Source organism: Petromyzon marinus, chromosome 51, assembly GCF_048934315.1.
Source record: "Petromyzon marinus isolate PM22_M1 ecotype Great Lakes invasive population chromosome 51, UKy_Petmar_22M1.pri1.0, whole genome shotgun sequence".
Classification (NCBI taxonomy): domain Eukaryota; kingdom Metazoa; phylum Chordata; class Hyperoartia; order Petromyzontiformes; family Petromyzontidae; genus Petromyzon; species Petromyzon marinus.
In genome coordinates, this window is record NC_133717.1 from 11,621,292 (window position 1) to 11,639,953 (window position 18,662).

Below are 18,662 nucleotides of genomic sequence, written 5' to 3' on the forward strand. Positions count from 1 at the left end.
GTATTATGCTAGTGGTTCCATGGCAAAGCAATCATTCTGCTGTGTTGGGATACACTGGTGAGTGAAATGTTCTTTTAGATGTGGACTGTACAAATCAGATTTTATTTAAAAGTAGCATCTTTAAAGAGTAAGAATACCTGTAAAAAAATTAAACTCTTTGCCCGTGTAATTTTTTTGTCACATGCAGGACACTTTTATTGTGAAACGATGGAAATGAACAGCATTCTGCAGCCAAGGTCTCATGGGCTCCGAGCTTGGGGAAGCATTCCGCTTTTTGCCGCGGCGACGCAGTAAACACCATAAGTGAAAAGCGAACAAAAAGTGAAAAGGCCAAACTTGGCCATGGCAGGGTGGGAGTCTGGGGCTGGAGCACACAAGCCTTGACCCGAGCTAGCCAATCAGTCCCGAGCACTAGCCCTACCCCAACGACCATCTGCCCTTTTTTTCATTTTGGTCATTCTTTTCACTTGTGGTGTTTACAATGCCCTTCAAATTCCCCTCTCGAGGCTGTGGTTCAGTGCCCTGCAATTGAAAAACACTCCACCTTAAATGTGCCCGCTTGCATTAATCGGGCACTGCACGCACCTGTGTTGACAAACGAATTCTAACACTCTATACAACGATGAGAAACTCGTTGGACAAAAAAGTGAGTGCAGGCTGGATACGAGCAAAAGGTCATTTTTAAACACCCAAATGCGTGATGGCGACCAAAGGATCGGTCCAAATTAAGCCTTGCATGCCACATGACATCACCATACTGCGTGTGTAATGCACACAGCCTCGCTCTAGACCACAAATTCAAGAGAACTGTGGCCATAATTGCAGAACAATGAGACAATCATATGCCAGGATTCTATGCTGTTATAGGCATCACGTTTTGCACATATTATGATCCGTGTTGAACCAATTACTGTGCAAACTGAGCTAGCAGACACCAAAGCCAGTGCTATGTCAGGGCACCCGGCTTCACAACTATAACCGTGGCTCCACACATGAGAGGCGATGCTTGCCAAATCTCTTCCAATGGTGGGCATTTATGTGTGTTGGGCATTACATGTTTCAAGATATTTGTCAAACTGGGTCATGCCTACCTTTAAATGAAGCCACACCGGGAAATTATTTGGTGTAGGGTAATTTGATTGTTGAGGGTACGAAACGATCAGACGTGTCGGAAAGAGGTAGCCTGTTGTCCTACTCTAGAGGACGGTGCATGCTTGGCTCCCCGATTACCCAGGAGGGAAACGAGACTACATTAGCACAGGCTTAACTGCAGAGACACCACGGCGCAAATGCTGTCCATATGAACCACACGGAGTAGCGTCGCATGCTCCTCCGAGGCTGTAAACAATGCACAATGCAAACACTGCGGGATGTGTTTATAAACGTTATTCTTCGGGCTGTGATGGCAAAGGTGACGAGACGAAAGAAGAACACACAACCGGACCGAGTGGGAAGCTCAATATGGCTCAATTCCTTTAGGGAACCCATAAAGGGGGGAAACCTTGGCTTTAAAAGGCAATTGAACTGAAGCATAATCTGCGATGTAACCGATGACCAAATAACCGGAAGTGTGCCCCATCTTGTCAGATGGGTTGAGCCTGCGTAGCGCTTGGGATGAGTGACCACTCTGGGCTGCTTTGGGGATACATGGTGGACAGCAAAGGGCAGTGCAGCAAAATCAATTGTTGTACTGTACTATGCCCCCACCTAGACACTCCCCACCTTCACCAATACACGCTGACTTGCGTATTCAGATAACGCCAACAACCCACAGGGGTTATAGAGGCCCTCGTCCAGCAGTGGAATTACAAAACATGGCTGTACATGTACAAAGTTAAGCTTAGGTAAGATTAGTCCTGGAAAGCAAAGTGGTCATGATCTTATTGAGCATCGGTTTTGCTCAGGTCTTGTTGACGGATCTCAATGGTGTTGGGCCTGGCTGAAGCGAGAGAATAATGGATATGCGCACACGTGTGGCAATCAGCAGTGCAGAAGAGTGATCCCCAGCATCATGTTAACGTCTATAATTTGGCTTCTATAGGAAGCTGAGAATGAACATTTACAACAAACATCTATTGCTTAGTTCAAGGAAGGCAATACAATACAATATAGGCACCCGTTAGGTATGCAGAGAGGTCTGAAAATTGTTAAACGTGACCACTAGCGACGGTGTAGGTTAAACAAAGTGCGTGCCAACTTTGGAATATTAATGGAAACACTCGACGTGAACGCACAAGTAGTTGGGTTTCAAGTGGGTCATGTAGTCACACGCACCTACTCGCTTCAGCACGCAACAGTGTTATGTGGGCATCGTGAGTTAGAGAATGCTTGGCTAGACCACAGCCCAGCTGTCGAAATGGTCACAACAACTTGGCACACTGTTAACCACGCGGCTTAACTTATTACAATATATCTATTTTTGAATTTTATAGTTACAGAAATAATAAAAGTATTTGAGCAAAAATTCCATTATGCTGTAAGCTATGGTGTTGCGACAAATACCATAATTGCAAAAGGGATGTGCACTTCGTTACTCCGACATTTTAAGTGCTGTGCTTAGCTTAATTCAAATGTGACCTTAAGAGTCTAAAAATAACCATTCACTTGCCGGACTAGCTTGTCACACTTATATTTTTTGGAGCATACGCTTTTCAAGAGGTTTTCCGCTTGGGATTTTTGCCAACTCATTAATTATGAGCACGTATGCATTATTGTAGAAAACTAGTGCCCGGACAAAATCCAAAATGCATGAGAAAATAAATCCCAAAACTCCAGCGGCAACGCGGAAACCTCCTAACCACACCACCTCATAGACCTCGTATCCACTGTATCATCAACCCACGCCAGAGCCGTGCCGAGCCAGCCCAACTCAGGAGGTGCCAAGGTTGTTTAGCCCACTGCTGACATCACATGCCATGAACGTGTCATGAGCCCTGACCCTGGTGGCTCTGCGTCTTCTGAGGCAGGCGTATCAAGGTTTGGTTGCGACTCGGCATGGCAGAGAGCAAATTGAAAACCACCCGTACTCTGAGGGCCCCACGCTGGCTTAGCTCAAAGGTGGGAGTGAAAAAGGGGCATTACAGACACCTCCGTTGCTCTGCAGGTGGGTGTCTTGTGCACCTGACAGCCCAATCTCCACACGATCCACCAACCCCATATTCAGGCTGCTGGTGCAGCAGGCGCCCACCGTGGCCACCATGGCCGTCAGACGTCGGCACGGCAAGACGGGGGGTGCTTTCGCCCGCAGCGGCCGTGCACCCCCATCGCGTCCCGCATCTCGGCTCTGCTCGTGCGTACAACGCGGCGTCACACGGTGGGGCGCAGGCTCCTGCGCAGGGCTCGGCGCGCGTGCTCGCGGGGCCCGCCCATGCAGGGCAGCGGCACGGCGTCGGTGCGAGCCTCCACGGTGTAGCAGGGGCAGTGGCGCAGGTGCTCCGACATGCTGGGCGTGTCGGCGAACGCCCAGTGCCGTACGGGCTCGAACGCCGTGCTGAAACTCCACGCCTGCACGCCGGACCGATAACAACAACGATGGCAATGAATATAGAGATCGCTTTGTGAGAAAAAAGGTCGCCGCTGAAAGATTATCTTTGTGACCATAGCAATGGTGGAGATAACGGTGGAGATGTTTATGACGATAATAACGATGGATGGTGGAGATGATGATAGTGACGGTGGCGATGACAGCGACGGATAAAGCCCGTGATGTTACTGATCAAAGGCGACTATGATGATGACGACGATTACGGCGAGCCACTTGCCTTGGCCTTCGTGCTCCAGAAGGCCCTGCCGTCGGGCCCCCGTGTTCGCTCCCACACAAGCGCCACCATGCCGCGCTCGTGCAGCAGGCTGGAGCACACGTCGCGCATCGTGCGCGACACCAGCGCCAGCTGGCAAAGGCTGAACCCATCGAGCATAGCGGCTACGCGGCGCACGATCTCGAAGGGCAGCGCGCTCAACTGGTCGGCGCTGCCGTTCGCATCACCTGGCGGTGACGGCTGGCTCATGCTCACGCCCAGAGCTCCCATCTCCGCGCTGTGCACCAGCCGGTAGCCCTGCATAACACAACAGCTTTTACAACACAGACTAAACTAACCTGGCTCTGGCCGCTGAAATGACAGGGGACTGAAAGACATTGTCATTGACTTTTACAGGTCTTTTGTCAATCCACGACTGGATGATGCCACAATCAGGAAACGAAGGCCTCTACCCCCAGCCCTGACACTAATTAAAGCAAAGAAACAGGGACTGAGCTCAGACCATCAACTCACGACACTTTGGAACACGGTTTATTCACAAGCAGCCAAAACCTAGCTACAAACCCAGAAGCTCAGAAGTGGAGCCGTCCCTTCATAGACTGGCACGTGCCATCTCTGCCATCCCTTTAACTGAACTGCAAGCGACTGCCCAAAGACCCAAGTGGCAGGCAATCCGCAACCGGTGAAGTGGCACCTGTGCAACGGGGCACAGCCGGCGCTGCGAGTGCGAACAGCCGTAGTGTGCGAGCGGGCAGCGCTGCTCCAGCCAGCCGTTGAGCGCCGAGTGTACGTCGCCGTGCGAGTTGCGGAAGTGCCACGAGAACTCGTCACGACGGAAGCTCTGGCCGCAGACGAAGGTGAACACGGAGCGCTGCTTCGTGTGGTACATGGTGACGCAGTCTTGCACCAGGTCCAACGCCAGAACCTAGTGGTGGCAGACATGCAATGGACAGAGACAGCACAAGTAAATATATGCTTAGCCATGGTTGGGACAGGGAGAAACAAACTGTTTCAGGGTAGCGTACACGAACCAACTAAATATGAGCCCGACCCCCAATGAGCCAATGAGTTCCTTGCGCAAGATAGCCCTACCTTGTGACCAAAGCCACAACCTGCTGTCCTCTTAAATTTGTGTTGTTTTTTTTCACTTCTAATATTTACCAGATCCCCTCCCCAAGCTGTTTCAGAGTGCCCTTTCCACCGTCAATGTTCCCACCTACGTTTTGAGCCTCTGCTCACCCCTTTGTGTTAGCAATCAACCGATTCTTACACTTTCTGTAAAATCAAGAGACACTAAATCGGATAAAAAAGGTGAGCGCAGGCTAACAACAAATAGGAGTAATTACACACGTGACAGGTGATTTATAGACAGCAAAAATAGGTGCGATTGTAAACATACAATTAGTACCCCCGTGAAGCTTTACATGTCACGTGACATCACCACAATGTGCGTACAATGCCGATAGCCCTGCATTATACCACCGACACATGAGGGTCAAAATCGAGGCCATGCTATGTATAGCCATTCCTCTCTTGTGCGGAATCATGGGTATAGTTTAGCCACCAATGACTACCGGTGCCTTTTCTTTCCGATGCGCTTCTCATTAACACAAAGTTTTAGAATGTATATATATATACCCCCGGCGAAATTTCCAGAAATTTCCATCAAAACTGGAATGGCAAAGAGGTCATGTGGTCAGGACAAGGCAAAGTCTCTATTGTCTACCCAGTAATGATGTTTACACACCGAACCAGGTTCTCATATTTAAGGGATGACTGGCCACTGCTTCCCACACATGTATAAACTCACTCACATGTAAACATTTAGTCACCTTGTGGGCCTTTGTATATAAATAGAAAAAAAGGCAGCCAACCAGGTCAGCTTTGAAAATTCGCCCCACCAATTTTAGAACGCTTACTAGGGATGCATTAGTTTAGCAACAAGGGCTAACACAATGTGAAATGGTTAAGTTGATGATGATAATGAAAATGACAGCCTTAACGGTGGTGACGTTGATAGCAAGGAAGACGATCATGTAGCCTCTGCATATGATTACAGTCCTTTTGAGGATGCTCACAACGACACTTGGCTCCAAACACATAAGTGTGCATTTGTTGTCTTTGTTTGAGCTGTTATCAAATTTCTCACACACCCCTCCCTCCCCCCCTTGCTATGCAGCCTCCACACACCTGTGGTAGTGGTGATACAGCGAGCTCCTCCTTACGGAGAAATCCCGTGTCAGAGGCAAGGTTCGCCAGGAAGTCCTTGGAGGCCAGGAGCGTGGGGAAGACGAAAGTCTGCGTGCCCACGTCGACGTGGTATCCATCTCCAGTGCTGTTGATGAAGAAAGCAGAACTAAAGCTGTCAATGAAAAATCTAAACGACACCTCCGGCAAGCAGGGGTAAAGCTTGGGGTGTCGGCTAGGTGCCGTACGCACACGAGTACCCACCCGTTCTGCCGGGGTGTGTAGGCCGAGGCAGCCTTGCACTGCCCCAATGTTCCTTTGTCCCATCCCGCCGTGCATTTCCCAGCATTGCATTGTCTACCCAGACCTAAGTATGGAGTTTCGTAGCCCTATACCCTGTAGTGTAGTGGTTCTCAACCGGGGGTACGCGGCGATTTATACATGTGTAATGATATCCTACATGAAAGTCATTGGTGAAAAATCATGTACGAATCTGCTAATTGAAAATAACTATGATAAAAAGTAAATCCATACGGTAACCGAGAAGGATATAAAAGACCTTTCTAAACTCATTGATTGTAAACAATGTGGTTTGCAAGAGTAACGAGCGAGCACGAACAAATTACGTCACGCATGCAGAGCGTCCGTTGAATTTTTCTTACTCGCTTGCAATTAATCGTTAGTTAGGATGGTACCTTACAAAATGGACAATTGGTTAAAATACTGATGTTCATTCTTCATATAATTATTTCTCAGACCCATGTTGGGTCAGGCAAGGGGGTAACTCCGTTGAAACAAAATTTTACAGGGGGTACCGGTTGCCAAAAAAAGGCTGAGAACCACTGCTGTAGTGCACTGGTCTGTCCTCGCTTTGAATTGGCACGCCCTTACCATGGCCCTGTATACAACCCATAACCCGGTGTATATTCCTACTGCACGTACCTAATCCCACCCTTAGTATCTATGCCTATCGTAGGACCTTAATGTCCCCTGTCATATGTATCCTTACGCCTCATGTCTTTCCATATCACTGGTATCTACACCTACCCGATAATGAATATGCCCTGCAATGTATAGCCTACTCTAACCATAATGTAGTGGCTATTCGTATCGTAATACTTTGCTCTGCCCTTGTAGTATTTACTCCTCACCCTGTTGTATACCTCTACTCCAAGTGTGTACCCCAATACTATGGTGTTAATCAATGGCGGAGCCAGGATTTTCAGGTAGGGGAGGGCAACCCCTCCAGCAATGAAAAATGATAGTTGTTGTTAGTAATTAAGGATTCGTCCCTTGCTTTTTATTCTACTCGTGTGCGGCGATGGCACAGCCATAGATCGAGGGTCGAATTCGAACCGTGTGTGATCGGCATCGCGCTCGCTGCAGGTATGCCTTCAGGGAAGTCGTGTAATGTATACGCAACTGCGCACAATTCTGAGTCACTTATAACTGCTTTGCCATTACTTATTGCCAATTATGGACTCAGACTATTGTCCTATCATCCCATGGAGTCCCTGGCACACATTAATATGCTACACAGTGGCAGTGGGGATCGCAAAATGCCGATTCATTACTAATAAACCCCAATAATCCGATCGAAATCAGGGATTTCGATCGGATCATTGGGGGGGCACGTGCCACCCTACCCCCCCTACTGGCTCCGCCAGTGGTATTAATGTTAACCCAGAGTGCAACTGGCCTGCTATATGGTGTCAATCCCTACCCCCCGTGCTCCACCCTGCCCTCCAACTCATCACTGTGCATTGCTGCCCCCCCGCCTTCACACCGCATGTCGGAGATGCCTGTGCCTGGCCGCGCCTCCCCCTCCAGGCAATACATGAAGGCAGCCGTGAGCACGTCCATGCGGCCCAGGCTCGAGTGCTCCCCCTCCTCGTCCACCCCCGAGTCCAGGTCGCTTGTATCCACGGCGCGGTCCTCGCGGCTGCGCCGGAAATGCAAGGCATCGCCCAAGCGCGACTTGTAGCCCCGGAACGACGTCGGCACCTGTGGGCGGAGTATGGGGTCATCACGGTCAGGTTCAGAGTTATTTGGCTGCTATACATTTCCACATGCTAAGTCACTTCGTTGAGCTGTCATTTGTGGCCAGGTCGCTTCTAAAAAAAGAGCTCAATGGCCTTACCTGGTAAAATAACAAAAATGTATTAGCTTAGGTGGTTAAAAAGAGCTTCGTAGCTCATCGGATTTCTCCGGGATTAATAAAGATAAGATTCTGCATCGGAGGTGTCAACGGCACTGTCAAAGGGCATGGAAAAATAAAAAGCAAATCAAAATTTTAAAGAGGCCCGACTGCAGTACTGGAGGTCAGGTTGGGATAGGATTAGAGTCAGCGGCAGGACTAGTACTCATGGCCGGTGGTTGGCATGCGCCCTGGTTCAAGGAATGAAATGCGTGCCCCCCCTGCCCAAGTTCCCCCCTCTTTGTAGCTTGGCACCTGGGCCCCTCCGGCCCATAGGCCACAGGTACAGCCGTACGGCTCGTACATTAGATAGCTACGCCACTGCCAGTCACGCACATCGTCAACATCAGAAGAACATACCTTGAAAGTGCTGACAGTGGTAATCGCCTGCGGCTCCAGGGAGCCGTAGACGAAGTCTTGCTCGCGTGGCGTGCACGCCACTCGTTGTCCAAAGTGGATGAGCATGCTGGCCTGCTGGCTCTGGCAGAGAGAGGATGGAAAATTTGTTGTCGGTGGAAGCCACCGAGTCGCTCCCGCTCCAAAGTATGCGCACAAGATCAAACGCTGAGCGCTGCGCCGGCGAACAAGTTGCACAACGGCGGAAAATGCCGCGTACCTTGCATTCTGCACTAAAAAAAACAATCAAATGCTGCACACTCTTCAAGCTGTACTAGCACACACTAAATAATGTGCAAATGCAAAATCAAGCGCTGCACACTGCACTGGCGATACGCCACCTGTCCACACCCACCTGCCACGAAGCTGAGTCCGTGCCGTCGGAGCCTCCCGCTAGCGGGAGCGACGCGGCGGCACCACCGTCTGGCCCCGTCACGCCGTTGTGCGGAGGGGGCGGCACCGGCCCGTCCTCCGTGATGCCCCCCATGGTGCTGCCCGAACCCGCCACGGAAGCCTCCGCCTCGGCGGTGCCACGCTGCTGCGACCGGTCCTTGCTGAACAGGGCAGCGTCAAATGTGTCCACGATGGCTCTCACGACCTCGTCCGCGTCCCCCATGTCACCCGTGCCCTCTGTGTCCCGGGACGCGGGACAGCCATGTCCTCCAGTCGCACGGTCCGTGCCATTGTTGAGAAGATCAAGTGCGGCCTCCAGGCACTTGGTGGTCTCCATGGTGGCTCTGTACAAGTCCTGGAGGTCCTTCTCGAGATGACCCTTACTTCCAGCCGGAGGAGTAGGACACGCAGCATCAGCGGTGGCGCAAGGCATTATCTGTGATGGCAGAAATCGTCATCATCACCATCATATTTTTTTAGTGTCATCATAATAATTTCCCAAGTAATTTGCAGTGTTAATATCATTATGATCATTATTACCATCATTAACATAATCACCATCGTCACCACCACCATGATCATTTTTATCACTATCACCTTACCACCTCGATAATGATCATCATCATCACTCAGAACTCACTGGTGGCTCTGCCATGAGCTCTGGGAAGAGCCGCGCACCCTGAAGAGTCTGCAACAGCAGCCTCTGGTCGCGCTGAGCCACGGCGAGGTCCAGCTGCTTGTCAGGGTCTCCGTGGCGGCACAGCTGCTCAAACAGCTTGCGCTCCGTGTAGCTGATGGGCCAGCGGTTCCATTCCATGCTGCAGCACACCACGCTGGCAGGGCATGTCTGTGACATAGGGGAGTAGCAGTGGGTCAGGGACAATTATACTTCCATTTAAATCAATACAACCATGAAAGATGGGCGAGTGAGGGAGCAAGTGAGTGAAAGTGTGAGTAAAAGGGTGAGTGAATGGCTGAGTGAGCGAGCGTATGAGCAAGAGTAAACAAGCGAGCATGTGAGTGAGAGAGATTGTAATTGCATGACAGGAAAGTAAAGGAGTAAGTTAGCACGGTTGGCTATTTCCAGTGCAAAAGAAGTTCAACATACATACATACAATGATAGAGCCAGCGAGTTGGTGAGTGAAGGAGAAAACTAATTTGAGAATGTGCGAGCGAGCGAGTGATTTAGAAAGTGAGTTAGTGAGACTGTGTATGAGCGAGTGGGCGACTAGTGAGTGAGCAAGTGGACACGGTAATAAACGGCGAGCAAGCGACCGAGCGAGTGAACGAACGAGCAGCCCAGCACACAAGCGAGCCACGCCCACCTGAAGGTGCTGACCCAGCCTGCACCGCTGCATGGAGAAGGGGCACCCGAAGTCACGGTTGATGCAGGGCACACGCTCCAACGGGCACAGCAGCGCGTGCTCGTCGCCCTTGCACGCGTGGTAGCGGGCGCCGCACGCGCACGGGCAGCCCACCTGCGCACAGCACACGAGTGCCTCGGGCGTGGCGCGGCAGCGTGAGCTGACACAGCTCAGGCAGTGGGCATGGCCCGAAGGAGGCGGCGGAGAGGCCCCGCTGCGACGACGCTGCGCGAAACACCAGATGCGGGGGGGGGGGGGGGGGCGGGGTCACGGGAGGGGTGAGGGGGACGCAGAGGAAGGATGGGGAAGTGAAGGGGATCGTCATTGTGATGTTCTTTTGTTACTCTTTCGTCAATCCCACCACCGTTTCATTGGCAAAAATCTGTTACACTCCAGCGCTGTCCTACCAGACAGTCTCGTCCCTTCACCTGATGAAGGCCGCTTGTGTTGTGGCCGAAATATTATTGTGTTATTTTATTTTATCAATTTATTATTTTATTCTCATTCTACGTGACTTTACCGAAAGAACCAAAGAAGAAAAATCTGTTACGTCTGTGCTGTGTGTAATATTTGGCTTGTTTTGTTCGACAGCTTTGTCAATTCACTGCTTGATTAAGACCTCCCCATGCCATGTCAGTCATGGGAATTATTTAACTACACTTTGCAAACCACGTGAGTGCAGGTTGGTAAAGGTACGAGTGGGAGCCCGGGACTGGTTCAGATTTCACCTGTCACTGATGTTAGTCATGGCCAAAGGTCACTGGGTTTATAGCTCAATGTTAACTAACTGCTGTGCCGCTGCTGTCCCCTATCACTGATCTTATTCTTTTTCATTGTCTTCACCATCGTCATCACCGTAGTCAACATCATCGTCAATATCATGTATGCTTTTATAATTACATACATCTCCAGTGCATCTCCATCAACATCACTACCACCTACAACAGAAAATATCCATTGACTCTCCAGTCTGTGTGCACTGGCGGAGCCAGTGGGGGGGGGGGGGGGGGGGGGTGGTGACACGTGCCCCCCCAATTATCTGATCGAAATGCCTAATTTCGATCGGATCATTGGGGTTTATTAGTAATAAATCGGCATTTTGCGACCCCCACTGCCACTGTGTAGTATATTATTATGTGCCAGGAACTCTATGGGATGATAGGACAAGTTGTCCGAGTCCATAATTGGCAATAAGTAATGGCAAAGCAATTCTAAGTGACTCACAGAATTGTGCGCAGTTGCATATACAGTACACGACTTCCCTGAAGGCATACCTTCAGTGAGCGCGATGCCGATCACACACGGTTCAAATTCAACCCTCGATCGATGGCTGTGCCATCGCCGCACACACGTCGAATAAAAAGCAAGGGACAATTCCTTACTTACTAACAACTCCCATAACTTTTCATTGCTGAAAATCCGGGCTCCGCCATTGTGTGTGTGTGACCTTACCCAAAGCTATATAATACAAAATATACGTGTGCATAAACCAGGTGAGAACCCAGTAAGTGAACACATCTCTATGGCAAGTGAAACCTTGTGAAAAACGCAGAAAGAAAGACAAGTTAACTAAGTAAAAAATGTGCAAAAAAATATAAGTATCATAAAAAAAACTACGCTCGTTGAGTGTTAGCATTGCGCGGCTGTATGGAATGATGGCCCAAGCATGGCCCTGTTTATCCACTTTCACTGCCTCGGTACTGATTCTCAACACAACTTCAATGGCTTGGCAACCATCATCTCTCCTCCCCCCACGACTCAACTTCCACAACGTAACCCACACTCAACACGACCATAAAAGTGTTCCAGATGAGCAGCCGCACGAGAACTGGGAGTAAAGGATTAGGGCGGCAGCAAGGGGGAAAAAATTACTTTAAAGAGTCGTGTCTGTCTGAAATACTGTTCAGCATCTCAAAGTTCCTGCTCCTTTCCATTCACTTCAATATCAACGCAGTCTGTAAGCACCCTTTCTGGAGTTTGCATTGGAAAAAGGCCAGCACAGAATTACCGGGCTGCTCATAATTGTGCAGTGCCAAGCTACGGTCTTCAAAAAATGGGTGCCTTGCCAGTGTGAATACAGCAACAATGTGCCTCAACATAAACAACATCAACTTTGCACGCTGCTTGGGATTTATACGCTAACATCCGTTAGCACTTAAAAAAACTACACGTTCCACACTCACTGTTTAAACGTACAATTGCTGTGGATGAAATATTTATAGAAGAAAGCTATAATGATGGCTGGATGTTTACATGTACACAGACCGACGGGCGTAGGGTTCGCTGCAATTGGGTAGAGAGACAAAGGGCAAGATGGAAAGATGTTTATGAAGGGATCCCACCATCCCCGATGCTTAAGGAGTTGGCATAGTTTTCACTCGAATGGTTTAAATCTTGAGCTAAATGTGACCTTTAGGTCTGTCTCTAAATAAATACCATGCAACCAAACCACCAGTGCTTTACTGCACCACAAGAGCATTTAATAACACAATTAAACCCCCAGCATCCCATTAATCGCAGCTGCGTCCAACATGGTTTATGGCTCGCACCTTAAGGGACATTCACAATGGCTATTTTTAAAAAAAGCTCTTTACACGTTTTAAAATTGTGACTGGAATCTGTTTTATATGTATTGCAATAAAGTTGGAGGCTACAAACATTCAGCAGTTGTTTCCACTATAAAAAGTTTCATTGCGTTTTTGTCAGATGTCCCTGGGCAGCCCGGGTGGCTTTCGTGGTCAGTGCACTCACCGCTGAGCCAATTTGCACAGAGCTGACAGTTTATATCCTACCACAAACAACAAAGCAAAGAGGTTCTGGGTTTATTTCCAGCTTAACGTGTGAAATAATTTGTTTAACTTCATTATAGAACTGACTACTAGTACAAATATTGCAATGCATGCCCCACCTGAAGAAGATACTTCAGACTTATTGAGACTTTTCAAGATAAATAAATACTATATTATATCAGCCAATATCTCTAGAGCATAGCCAATGTATAGTGCGTAAACGCTCACACTGCAGCATAAACATGCGCACACTTGGGCGTTTTAATTCACAGATCGATTGTGATTGAGCAAAGTGAGGATATAGAATACATCCACAGTGAAGCGTAGACCAAGCAAGGGTTGACCTACAGCAAAGAGTGGGTCAAAATATTGAGGTGATGGTGGAGTATTCGTGATGGTGCTGGTGCCTGTGATGAACACGATGGTAGTTGTGATGCCAATAACTTATGTAGGCAATGACAAAAGCAAATTAAGAGCATATGCCATTCACACAAGTTGGCCAATTAGCGGCAATCATGTCAAAACAATTCAACATGTGAAAGTTATCCACGGCTAAATTATACAAGTTTGTCATTAGGTATATTACAATCGCGTCCAAACATCATGAAAATACAGTTATCAAAATTATTATTTCAAGAAATAAAACATCTCTAAAGGGCTCAAACCTGGATATTTACGATACTTTACTATATTCCAGTGGCCTATAAATGTCCTCTCGCATTCATGAAGTAGTATGCTTATTGTGGAATAAGCGTTTGTGTTCGGCACACCATTACTTGACCTTTTATTTGCAGTAAATGTGAAATGCAGAGGCCACTGTGGGCAAGTCACATGCATCAAACCAGATGCCTAGCCAATAGGTCAGCAAACATACCATGAAATGTGAGTCAGCAATAGTTTTGCATTTCGTTACATAACATTACACTGGAAGACGTGTTATACTCATTCCTTCCATGAGTCATTAGCATGTCCAACAGAAGAATGATTTGCATAAAAGCAAAAATTCCCTAACCATGAATACAGAGCATGTCATTCACTCACCATGGTTGGGGCCCTTCCTCGGAGTTGCTGGCAATGAAATCACGTGGAACTCCAAATTACTCTCAGCATGGCACTGACCCTGCACAGTAAGGAACACACGAAATGGGGCAGCGATTCAGTGTTGACTGCAAGGTGGCAACGTGTCTGTGAAAACATATATCCCCTTGTATGCAAGGGTATTCTCCAAGGACTCCCGTACCCTCCCATATGAAAACACTACTTTATAAGGAAATGTAAAAAACATCCCAATGCAGGACCATCTTGAATCCCAATGTAGCACCAATGTAAAGAGACTTAAGTCATTCTGAATAAAATACATCACTGTTCTAGATTTGAAGCTTTCGTGACTGCAAGGATCCATACTCTTTGGTTCTATTCGGTAAAGTCACGTAGATAAAAAAAATAAACAAAAATCACGACGTTTCGGCCATAACACAAGTGGCCTTCATCAGGTGAAGGGACCAACCTGTCCAAAGGACAGCGTTGGAGTGGAAGCAAACTCCAACGCTGTCCTCTGGACAGGCTGGTCCCTTCACCTGATGAAGGCCACTTGTGTTGTGGCCGAAACGTCGTGATTTTTGTTTATTTTTTACCTACGCGACTTTACCAAATAGAACCAAAGAGTATACATCACTGTTGTTTTGATTTAAAGCTTTCGTGACTGCAGTAATTCATATTCTTAGTTTTTTCGGTAAAGTCACGTTGAAGAGAAACAACAAAATAACAAAATATATATAAAACAATAAAAAATTCTCACGACGTTTCGACCATAACTCAAACGGTCATCATCAGGTGACCGTTTGAGTTATGGTCGAAACGTCGTGAGAATTTTGACCGTTTGAGTTATGGTCGAAACGTCGTGAGAATTTTTTATTGTTTTATATATATTTTGTTATTTTGTTGTTTCTCTTCAACGTGACTTTACCGAAAAAACTAAGAATATCACTGTTGTTGTTTATTACAATTTCACAGACATCGTATTTTACACAAATGATATCCAGCATAAAACTTTTTAACTATCAATTACAATAAAAAAAAGTGTTGTCGATGTAAAAAAAAAATACTTACATTTCACCTTTCAAAATATATTTTTAAAAACTCAAAACTAGATCGATCAGAAAAAGGGACAACTGCTGAAAACAGTTTACACAAATGACACCTAAGTACCAAAGGTGTGGAACTCCCATAACCTGGATGCAATATGCAACTAAAAATGCGAAATTGCCTATCAATATAAATATGCAATTGATTCACAATTGTCTGTATTGACAATGTATTAAAAGGAAAACGTTGAACTCATTAAAGCAACAATTCAGGGTGACCTTACTGCACGAGTCTTTTCAGCAGATTGTTGTTGTTGGATGAGGGAATACAAAGGTCACATTATGTCAGCAAACTAAACAGGGTAATGTTAGTACACAGGGTCACAGTGATTTACAAAGAATACAGCTTTGCAATAAAATCCTACCAATCCAGTACATCTTATAGCATGATGCTAACAATGCCCACTGTCATTGTTAATCGGTATTTCATGGTCACCTTGAAAATTCCTAAGCAGGTGGTAGAGCATTACTGCTCCATTTAAATGATATTATGAGCAATTTCAAACACCACTATCATCACCATTACTACTACTATCACGGCCACAGCCACCACCAACAACACTATCACTACCACTACACACCACAAAAAAGCATCATCATAACCTCGATGGCTAGGACCAACACAAACGTCACCACCACCATCAACTCTATCTTCACCACAAGACCAACGGCCAATTATAATGATCAAACCTTGCTTGCTTTAACAATAATAATTACAGCAGCAAGTTTTGATTCAAAGCTTTCGTGACTGCAGTAAATCATATTCTTAGCTCTTTCGGTAAAGTCACGTTGAAGGGAAACAATAAAATAATAAAATATATATAAAACAATAAAAAAAATTCTTTTATTGTTTCACCTTCAACGTGACTTTACCGAAAGAGCTAAGAAAAACAGCAGCAAGCTTAGATAGCAATTACAATTACTTTAACAGCAGCAATGCTAGTTGAAATTACACTGTGATTCCAATGAATTACGAATGACACAATTACAATTGTAATTTACCCAAGCTCTGTTCACCACCATCACCACTATTTCCACCCCCAATATCAGGAACAGTAAGACCACCACTACCAACCACTACTACTGCTGCGCTATGCACCACCTCGAGCACCTCAACCTTGATCACAGGCTTGGGGCTGACCTTGACCTGGCACTAAGGTAATCAACAGTCACAGGTTCCAATCTCCAAAAATACATTGACGACACACGGTCAGACAGCTGCCACCATCGTCCAGGAGCTCTGTCCCTCACCACAGCAGTGGCACCACAACCTCAGACGATGGGGGGTTGTGTTTGGTGGCTTTGACTGATATGGTGGACACCCAAACACGATCGCGTGCACACAACGTTAAGTTGCTACTGCTATTAGTTTAGATGCGCGATGATGTGTGCATATTATGTATGTATTTACGAGTGGAGAGTTCAAGGTGATGCATCTTGCCAATCACCCCAGCCAGTTAACCAGTCAGATCTGAGTTTGGCCAGCGACCTCCTGTCAGAAAGCCTTTGCCACTCCGAATGGCCCCAAAGCGAACCTAGTCTTGAACACTTGGCGAGGAATGACGCCTGTTATTAACTATGCATTTTTCAGTAATAATACGATGCAAAAGTGTGGAAACACGCTTTCCCTTCGCAATGTCATTTGTCCTGGGCTTTCGCGGCAAATTAATCTGACATACTAAACCTAACTAAAAGTTGTTTTTTTGTAATATTTCCATACTGCACCATATACATTTCTGTTAACAGTACTCCAAATGCTCCAGTTATAGTTAAATATCTAGTGATTTCTCACTCAAACTAGTGTGGGCCACATACATCTCGTGTTCATTGCCCTGACCAAGTGGAGAGAATGCCACATTACGATGGTAGGAAATGCCACACTTTACAGCCAACAGAAATGCAATAACATACAGTTACAGTCTATCTCGTACGGAATTGAGCATTTAATACTTTAAAAACTGTTAGAAATTTACATCAACACATTTGTATGCTTTTAAATGGACGGTGTCGAAGTTTAAAGGGTCATTGTTCAAGCGAGTCTCAAAAATAAACTCACCGGCTGTACTACCAACACTGCAGCTGTACATGTTACGTTAATAACAGTATTACAATGGGGCATTATATTTATTGCTATGTTTGATTCCTTACGTGTTCTACTTTTGAACGTATGAAATAAGTATTGTTTCCCTTCTACGTGACTTTACCGAAAGAACCAAGAATATGAATCCCTGCAGTCCCGAAAGCTTTAAATGAAAAACAAAAATGAAATAAGTAATTTAATGTTGTCCATAATTCATATATTAAGTTCATTAAACGTCATCTAGAATCGAACATATATATAAATAATCAAAGATAGAAGCACTTATCGTGCATTATTAAATCAACTCTATCCGTGCATTTAATATGACACACTTTTAAAAACAATCCCTCTTTAAATTTGACCGCGAATGCGGCCTAAGACACTGTGAAGCCTTACGTCTTTCCTAGCCACCGGATCCGGCGATGCTCGGGGGGCTGCAGCCGCGGCGCACAGGGGGTGTTCCGGTCGGGGAGTCGGCGTCGACTCAACAAGCGACGGAACGCCGCTCAACGACCACTAAAGTCTGACGTGGCGTCGCAGACGAGCTGAATTAGCAACAATTGTAGGTAAAGATTTAAAATAAAGTATGTTGAAGCGCTGCCAAGTATAAATAATAACTGCATCAGTCCCGGCAGCGAGAGCCGTAGTGTTGACGTGACGCCATGGCGGGGGTGTGGCTAAGCAACATGAATATTAAGTGATCGATGACGTAAAACGGCTGCGCTCATGCAATGCATTGCAGTACAGATTTCAACGTGACCTGGGCCATGCAATGCGATTTGGGAGCAATCTGTATACGGGATGTATGTTAAAATTCTTTCGCACCCTACGTGGCCTGGCATCAGCATTGAATGCGACCACGTGTGCTTCGCTGCTGTCTTGCCCGCATTGCTTTCTTACGAAATCCTCATGTTTGTTGTGTGTTCTCCCATTTAATTTCTAATTTTTCTCCGAATCGTGTTTGCAGACATCCGTGTAGGCAATTGTCAGTTTCACATCCCAGTCCATTGTTATATTTATCGTCTTCCTCCGTGTCGTTTGTGGCTTTGGATAATTTTGCTTCTGCTCTGTTAGTCATTGTCCCCTCTTTAAATGTTTGCTATCAATTACTGTATTGTAGTTAAACACGTAAGGATTTATCTTCTTTGGTTCTTTCGGTAAAGTCACGTAGAATGAGAATAAAATAATAAATTGATCAAATAAAATAACACAATAATATTCTCACGACGTTTCGGCCACAACACAAGCGGCCTTCATCAGGTGAAGGGGACGAGACAGTCTTGTCCCCTTCAGTCTCGTCCCCTTCACCTGATGAAGGCCGCTTGTGTTGTGGCCGAAACGTCGTGAGAATAT

The 18,662-nt window shown here is 46.7% G+C and overlaps 1 protein-coding gene across 1 annotated transcript; it reads right to left on the reverse strand.

Moving 5' to 3' along the window:
* Positions 1-166: 166 nt before the first annotated feature.
* Positions 167-18,169, reverse strand: LOC116953288 (F-box only protein 30-like). Its single transcript, XM_032973361.2, has 11 exons — positions 17,706-18,169; positions 14,127-14,205; positions 10,258-10,521; positions 9,572-9,778; positions 8,894-9,367; positions 8,503-8,622; positions 7,732-7,949; positions 5,949-6,093; positions 4,453-4,683; positions 3,762-4,055; positions 167-3,504 (listed from the first exon to the last, which is right to left on the reverse strand). The coding sequence occupies exons 2-11, from the start codon at positions 14,127-14,129 to the stop codon at positions 3,307-3,309; spliced, it is 2,154 nt and encodes a 717-aa protein (XP_032829252.1). The 5' UTR covers positions 14,130-14,205; positions 17,706-18,169; the 3' UTR covers positions 167-3,306.
* Between the last annotated feature and the right edge of the window lie 493 nt (positions 18,170-18,662).

Excerpts from the sequence above, each read along its gene's own strand:
- LOC116953288 (XM_032973361.2), bottom strand. Across the intron at positions 8,623-8,893 it reads CGGACTCAGCTTCGTGGCAG|AGCCAGCAGGCCAGCATGCT; the intron begins GTGGGTGTGGAC and ends TCTCTCTGCCAG. Across the intron at positions 6,094-7,731 it reads ACAGGCATCTCCGACATGCG|CACTGGAGATGGATACCACG; the intron begins GTGTGAAGGCGG and ends CTTCATCAACAG.